Here is an 8,700-nt window from a genome sequence, read left to right as displayed (position 1 = left end):
TGTTTTGAGATTACTTTATATGAAAAAGTTGTCTCCTGCCTGGCAAATTAGGAAATAAATTATATGTCACACTTAGGTAAATCATTTTTAGACTCATTTCAAATATTTTGATATTAACTTAGTGGGAAAATAGTATTCTCATAAGAGTAAAATTAGATATAATAGCAGTGGAGTGAGCTCATAGGTCTACAAATGCAAGATGATATTGCTGAAACCATTGTAGAAATCACTATAACACAGTTGATAGTGCCTGAAGCTGGTTCTTCACTAGATTGTTTTTCCTATAGAAAACGATTTGAACAGCAGCAAAAACTCTTAGAAGAAGAAAGAAAAAGACGCCAGTTCGAGGAACAGAAGCAAAAGCTCAGACTTCTGAGTAGCGTGAAACCCAAGGTAATGTATCCTTACCCTTCCTACAAATATGCCTCTTCACATTTTTTTTATTGTTGAAACAGCAACCCAAGGCTGTGGTTCATTCATTTTTGCTTATTGTGTCCTGAAGTGAAGGGTTTTTTTTTCTTTTTCTGTAAAGATGCTCTGTTGTTGAGGAGTAGGATGTCAGCCATTATCATCTCAATTCTTTTTACTACCATGGCAATGTTTATAATCTTTTTTGGGGAACAAGTTCAATCCTAAACTTGTTGTGTATTGTTGAGTCAATTTGGACTCATAACAACCCTTTATGACAGAGTAGAACTGCCCCATGGGGTTTCCAAGGCTGTGATCTTTACGGGAGCAGACTGCCACGACTTTTTTACTCAGTGCAGCTGGTGAGTTCAAACTACCCATCTTCGGTTAGCAGCCAAGTGTTTAACCACTGTGCTACCAGGGCTCCTTCATCCTAAACTTACTGATAGGAAGATGTGTTTAGCTTTTTTATTTTTTTAATTTCCTTTTTAAAAATATTTTATTGTGCTTTAGGTGAACGCTTACATAGCGAATTAGTTTCCCAATCAATAGTTCATACACACATTGTTTGATGACATTGGTTACAATCCCCACAATGTATCAGCACTTTCCCTAGTTCCTTCCTGGGTTCCCTGTTTCCGTTTGTCCACTTTTCCTGTCCGTCCTTGTCATCTTGTCTTTAAATGTTGCCCTTTTGGTCTTACATAATTGACTTTTCTAAGGAGCACATTTTACACAGGTGTTATTTGTTTTATAGTCCTATTTATTAATGAGTTTTTCTTAATTCAGGATACTTAATATCTAGTACCTCCCTGAAGTATTTATGAACAAGACTTTTGAAATTTTTATATTCAACAGAGTATCATTTTATACCTTTGTTTTATAGTTTATCAATGCCTTTGACTCTGGGGGTTCATTTTGATTAAAATGTTAGAAATAATATCTCTACTTTTAACTTGGGTGGGTTTAGAAGGAAGGAAGCAAGAAGTAAGTGAATAAGCATACATATTTTTGTTGTCTCTTAGACAGGAGAGAAGAGTAGAGATGATGCTTTGGAAGCCATAAAAGGAAACTTAGATGGGTTTTCCAGAGATGCTAAGATGCACCCTACTCCAGCTTCACATCCCAAGAAACCAGGTAGTTTTCATTTTAACAGATACTAAAATTTCCTTTTGTTTGAAGATGATTTATATTCTCTGTAATTTACCATTTTTTGTGTGTTAAGAGTCAGACCACCACTGGCCTGTTCGTTGATTGTACTCGGTGGCTTGTATGTTGCTATGATGGTGGAAACAGTGCCACTGGTATTTCAAATACCAGCAGGGGTACCCATTGTGCATAGGTTTCAAAAGAGCTTCCAGACTAAGACAGATGAGGAAGAAAGACCTGGTGATCTACTGCTAAAAAAAAGTTGGCTAGTAAAAACTTTATGAGTAGTGGCAGAACATTGTTGGATATAGTGCTGGATGAGGAGCCCCTCAGGTTAGAAGGCACTCAGAATATGACTGAGGAAGAGCTGCTTCCTCAAAGTAGAGTCAACTTTAATGACATGAATGGAGTAAAGCTTTCAGGAACTTCATTGACTGATGTGACATAACTCAAAATGAGAAGAAATAACTATTATTATTATTATTATTCCATTAAGAATCGGAATGTGGAATTTATGAAATATGAACTTAGGAAAATTGGAATTTGTCAAAAATGAAAAGAAACACTTGAAGATGGATATCCTAGGCATTTAGTGAGCTGAAATAGACTGGTGTTGGCTATTTTCAGTTAGACAATCGTATGGTCTACTATGCCAGGAATGACAGATTGAAGAGGTACAGTGTTGAGTTCACTGTTGAAAAAAACATTTCAAGATCTATCCTGAAGTACAATACTGTCAATGATAGGGTATTGTCCATATGCCTACAAGGAAGACCAGTTCATATGACTCTTATTCAAATTTATACACCAACCACTAATGCCAAAGATGAGGAAATTCAAGATTTTTTGCCAATTTCTGCAGTCTGAAATTGATCAAACATGCAATCAAGATACATTGATAATTACTGGCGAATGGAATGCTCCTATTGGAAATAAAGATGAAAATAGGGCCTTGGGATAGAAGAAATGCCCAAAATTTCATGATAGAATTACGCAAGACCAATGACTTACTCATCGCAGATATCTTTTTTTCAACAACATAAATGGTGACTGTACATGTGGACCTCACTGAATGGCATACGGGAATCAAATGGACTATGTCTGTGGAAAGAGTTGATGGAGAAGCTCAGTATCATCAGTCAGGACAAGGCCAGGAACTGACTAAGAAATAGACCATCAATTGCTCATATGCAAGTTCAAATTAAAACAAGTCTGTGGGAGCCAAAGTAATACCTTGAGTATATTCCACCTGAATTCAGATACCATCTCAAGAATAGATGTGACACACTGAACACTAATGACCAAAGACAAGATGACCTGTGGGATGATATTGAGGACATCAAAGATTAAGAAAGCAAAAATGTCACTAAAAAGGCAGGAAAGAAAGAAAAGACCAAAATGGATATCAGAATAGACTCTGAAACTTGCTCTTGAATGTAGAGTAGCTAAAGTGAATAGAAGAAGTGATGAGTTAAAAGAGCTCAGTACAATATTTCAAAGGGAGGCTCATGAACATAAAATATTATACTAAAATGTGCAGAGACTCAGAAAACCAAAATGGAGGAACATACTTGGCATTTCTCAAGCTGAAAGAACTGAAGAAAAAATTCAAGCCTTGAGTTGCAATATTGAAGGATTCTATAGGCAAAATACTGAATGATGCAGGAAGCCTCAAAAGAAGATGGAAGAAATACACAGACTCACTATACCAAGAAGAGTTGGTCAATGTTCAACCATTCCAGGAGGTAGTATATGATTAAGAACTGATGGTATTGAGGAAGATGTCCAAGATACACTAAATTCAAACCAAACTCACTGCCATAAAGTTGATTCCAACTTATAGCAGCATCCCCTTGGATTTCCAAGGCTATAACTTTTAACAGAAGCAGACTGCCTCATCTTTTTTCCTCAGAGCAGCTGGTGGGTTCGAACTGCCAACCTTTTGGTTTGCAACGAAATGCCTTAACCCCACTGCACTACCAGAGCACCTTTTTAATATACACTGAAGAATTAGCAAAAAAAAAAACAAGGCTCAAGGAATTGATGGAATACCAATTGAGATGTTTCAACAAGTGGCTGGAATGCTGGAAGTGCTCACTCATCTATGCCAAGAAATTTGAAAGACAATTACCTGGCCAGCCTGCTGGAAGAGATCCAAATTTGTGCCCATTCCAAAGAAAAGTGATCTAGCAGAATGTGGAAATTATTGAACAAATTATTAATAAGAAGAATTGATGCTTTTGAATTATGGTGTCGGCGAAGAATACTGAAAATACCATGGACTGCGGGAAGAATGAACAAATTTGTCCTGAAGAAAGTGCAACCAGAATGTCTTTGGAAGTGAGAATGGCCAGACTTCATCTCACCTACTTTGGTCATGTTGTCAGAAGAGACCATTCCTTGAAGAAGGATGTCATCCTTGATAAAGTAGAGGGTCAGTGAAAAAGGGGAAGACCTTCAAAAAGATGGATTGACACAGTGGCTGCAACAATGGGCTCAAGTATAGCAAAGGTTGTGAGGATGGTGCAGGACTGGCAGTGTTTCATTCTATTGTACATAGGGTCGTTACAAGTCAGAGCCATCTCGAGGGTACTACCAACCCCATTAATATAATAATAATTATTATGATATTAATTATCGTTAATACCACATGCAAGTAAAGTTATGCTGAAGATAATTCAAAAACATTTGCAGCAGTATTTCAACAGGGAATTGCCAGAAGTTCAAGCCAGATCCAGAAGAGAACATGGAACAAGGGATATCATTGCTGATGTCAGATGGATCTTGGCTGAAAACAGAGAATAAAAGAAAGATGTTTTTTATTGACTATGCAAAGGTATTCATTCAACTGTGTGTATCATAACAAATTATGGATAACATTGTGAAGAATAGGAATTCCGGAACACTTAATTGTGCTCATGTAGAACCTGTACATAGACCAAGAAGCAGTCATTCAAGTAGAACAAGGGATACCACATGGTTTAAAATCAGGAAAGGTGTGTGTCAGGGTTGTATCCTTTCACCATACTTATTCAATCTGTATGAGCAAATAATCTGAGAAGTTGTACTATATGAAGACCTTGGTATCTGGACTGGAGGAAGAATCATCAACAACCTGCAATATGCAGATGACACAGCTTTACTTGGTGAAAGCGAAGAGGAGTTGAAACTCTTACTGAGGAAAATGAAAGACTACAGCCTTCAGTATGGATTACACCTCGACGTAAAGAAAACAAAAATCCTTATAATGGAATCAATAAGCAGCAGCATCATAAACAGAAAAAGGTTGAAGTTGTCAAAGATTTCATGTTGGATCTATAATCAGTGCCCATGGAAGCAGCAGTCGAGAAATCAAGTACCTATTGCATTGGACAAATCTGCTATAAAGACCTCTTTAAAGTGTTAAAAAGCAAAGAAGTCACTTTGAGGACTAAACTAAGGTGCACTTGACTGAAGCCATATTTTCAGTCACCTCATATGCATGGTAAATCTGGACAATTAGTAAGAAAGACTAAATAATTGATGCCTTTGAATTATAGTGCTGGTGAAGAGTATTGAATGTATGTGGACTGTGAGAAGCATGAACAAATCTGCCTTAGAACTACAGTCAGAATGTTCCTTAGAAGCGAGAATGGTGAGACTTCTTCTCACATACTTTCGACATGTTATCAAGGGAGACCAGTCCCTGGACAAGGACATCATGCTTGGTAAGTAGAGGTCAGTTACAAAGAAGAAGACCCTCAAGAAGTTGGAGTGACACAACGGCTGCACCAGTGGGTCCAAGCGTAGCAAAGACTGTGAAGATGACCAGGACTGAGCAGTATTTCATCCTCTTGTACGTAGGGTTGCTATGATTTGGAAACAACTCAATAGCACCTAACAGCAATAATGGAAAATTAAGAGATGCTTTTGGTGGTGAAAAGGCTGGAAACTCTTTTTTATGCTTTAGGCCTAGATTTAAAACCCTAATTGAACACTGGAAACTCCTAGGTTTCCTTCAGAAAATTTGTTTTGACTCAACATGAAGTGGCTAACTAGAAATTGTTTACTCTGTGTATGCTGAATGAACTCGTGGGATTATGTGAACATCAAAATGCCAGGTTTTTATTTCACAGTGAGGAATACTCATTGTTAAACTACATCTGCTTGTCCAAGGGGAGCATTTCATGTGGGCTGAGGGGCCCCTGGGTGGTGCAGTTGGTTAACCACTTGACTACTAGCTGGAAAATTGGTGGTGTGGAGCTGCCTGGAGGCACCACAGAGGACAGGCTGGCGGTTTGCTTCTGAAGGTCACAGCCTTGGAGGGCCTGTGGAGCAGCTCCGCTCTGCACACATGGGGTGGAATCGACTTGACAGCAACTGACAACTTCAGTACGGATCGAACAATGTTTGTCCTGATGCTGACCATCTTCTCCGCCTTCCTCTCCTTCTAGGTTCTGCTGAAGGTCCACTTTCAGTATTAACTTCTAATGTCTATTTTTAAGTTACTTCTTGACAAGCTTATGTGGCTTATAATTTTCGTATCTATGAAATGGTTGACAGTCGACCAATTCTTTTTGGTAAAGTGACTCTGTATTCCTTCCATCTTCTTTTGCTGCTTCCTTGTTGTTCAATAGTTTTCCCATAGGATCCTTCAGTCTTACAACTTGAGGCTTCAAATTTTTCTTCAGTTCTTTCAGCTTGAAAACTGTATCCCTTTTGTTTTTTAATTCCAGGTCTTTGCAAATTTCATTGTAATACTTTGTCTTCTACAGCTACCCTTTTAAATCTTCCGTTCAGCTGTTTTACTCTCATCACTTCTATTCACTTTAGCTACTCTACATTCAAGAGCAAGTTTTACAGTCTCTGCCGACATCCATTTTAGTCTTTTCTTTCTTTCCTGCCTCTTTAGTGACATTTTTGCTTTCTTAATCTTTGATGTCCCCAGTATCATCCCAGAAGTATCTTGTCTTTGGTCATAAGTGTTCAGTGTGTCACATCTATTTTTTTTTTTTTTTAATTGTGATTTGAATGAAAATTTACAGAGCAAATTCACTTTCCATACAGCAGTTCACATACACTTTGTCTCATGACACTGACAACTTACCACAATGCAACAGCTCCCCTCTCACTTCCTCCTGATACTCGACTCTTCCCTGTGTCCCTCCCTCCATGCACTCCTGCCCCCTGAGCTGTCTCCCTGTGCATAAAGAGCCCTTCTTTCTCCCATGATTGTTCTCCCCAAGGAGTGTATCTACCTCAGGTAAATGTTCAACTCATATGCCTATCTTTTGTTTGGCTAGAAACCACAGGTATGGGTTCAGTTCCAGACCTGAAGGGCAGCTAGGGGCCATAGTCTGTGGTTCCACCAGGCTCTATCAGACCAGCACACCTAGTCCCCACCCCCCCGCTTTTTTTTTCCATATGATTTTGAGTTTTGTTCCACATTGTTCTCCCTCTCTATCCAGAATCTCCTACATTGATCCCCCTCCGAGTGGTTGACAGTGGTAGCTGGGCACCATCTACTTCTTCTGGTCTCATAGTCCTATAGGCTGTGGCTTGCGTGGTGTGTCAGTCACTAGGACTAATTGTTTCTATGAATCATTGGTTTTCTTCATTCTTCTTTGCTCTGGGCGAGGAGAGACCCATCGTTGCATCTAGATGTCTGCTTGCAAGCTTTTAAGATCCCAGTCGCTACTCGCCAAAGTAGGAGGTAGAACGATGTTTTGTGTAGTATGTTATGCCAATTGAGCTTGATGTCCCATGTAACTATGGTCCTGAGCCCACAGGTTCAGTCCCTCTGGGTAGCTGGCTGTGACCAAGAAGTGAGTACGATCTTGTCCCTTGTCAGCTCTATTATACACCTGGGAATTCAGATCATACAAATACACTTATAGGACCATTGTCTGCCAACCCTGTACACGGTCTTGGGTACATTCCCCACTTCATAGATATACCTAACAGTTCAGCCTGTCCACCCATCTATCCACCCACATACCCCTGTTTGCCTTCACTGACAACGCAGTACTGTATGTGCAAAAGGGTTCATCTTTGTTGCCTGTACATCCCATGTACCTCTCTCTGTCTTCCTCTTCCTCAGTGCCACCATGTTGATCACTCACATTTGGTACATTGCCCTTCTCTTCACCCCAATCAATACTTATCTCTCTACCTATCTAACAGTGTTCCTTACCTCCCCTCGCACCCCTGGTAACCAAGAAAGAAAATTTCCTTGCGTAGATAAACCTTTCCTTGACTTTTACAATAACAGACTAATACAATATCTGTGATTGACTTATTTCACTCAGCAAGTTTATCCACGTTCTGTGGTATTTTGCAGATTCTAGGTTGTTCTTTAGAGTTGCATAACATTCCATTGTGTGCAGTCACATCTATTCTTGAGATAGTATCTGAATTCAGGTGGGATATACTCAAGGTTTGGCTCCCAAGGACTTGTTTTAATTTGAACTTGCATATGAGCAATTAATGGTCTGTTTCTCAATCAGCCTCTGGCCTTGTCCTGACTGATGATACTGAGCTTCTCCATCAACTCTTTCCACAGATGTAGTCTGTTTGATTCCTGTATTCCATCCAGTGAGGTCTATGTGTATAGTCACCATTTATGTTGTTGAAAAAAAGTTATTTGCTATGAGTAAGTCATTGGTCTTGGAAAATTCTATCATGAGTTCTTGGGCATTTTTTCTATCCCAAGGCCGTATTTTCATCTTTGTTTCCAATAGGAGCATTCCATTCACCAGTAATTATCAGTGCATCTTGATTGCATGTTTGGTCAATTTCAGACTGCAGAAGTTGGCAAAAATCTTGAATTTCCTTATCTTTGGCATTAGTGGTTGGTGTATAAATTTGAGTAATAGTCAATATGAACTGGTCTTCCTTATAGGCATATGGATAGTACCCTATCCTTGACAGTGTTGTACTTCAGGAGAGATCTTGAAATGTTCTTTTTAGCAGTGAGTGTGACACTGTTCCTCTTCAGTTTGTCATTCCTGACATAGTAGATCATATTTTTGTCCATTTCAAAATGGCCAATACTAGTGCATTTCAGCTCACTGTTGTTGTTACGTGCTATTGAGTCGAACCCAACTCATAGCGACCCCTCCTTGCATTTCCGAGGTGGTATCACTATGGAAGTAGATTGCCCAA

At 39.1% G+C, this 8,700-nt stretch overlaps 1 protein-coding gene across 1 annotated transcript in view; it reads left to right on the top strand.

Moving 5' to 3' along the window:
* SYNRG (synergin gamma) overlaps positions 1-8,700 on the top strand; it is a 94,503-nt gene that overhangs the window by 23,870 nt on the left and 61,933 nt on the right. The window contains exons 5-6 of the mRNA XM_042781922.1: positions 288-393; positions 1,434-1,545. Coding sequence (XP_042637856.1) covers positions 288-393; positions 1,434-1,545 — 218 coding nt within the window. The remainder of the gene's footprint in view (positions 1-287; positions 394-1,433; positions 1,546-8,700) is intronic.

This window comes from Orycteropus afer, unplaced genomic scaffold (genome assembly GCF_000298275.1).
Source record: "Orycteropus afer afer isolate SDZICR_OR568_19922 unplaced genomic scaffold, OryAfe1.0 scaffold00196, whole genome shotgun sequence".
In the NCBI taxonomy this organism is placed as follows: Eukaryota; Metazoa; Chordata; class Mammalia; order Tubulidentata; family Orycteropodidae; genus Orycteropus; species Orycteropus afer.
Note: the sequence above shows the minus strand (reverse complement) of the source record. Positions and strands in the feature narration are given on the sequence as shown.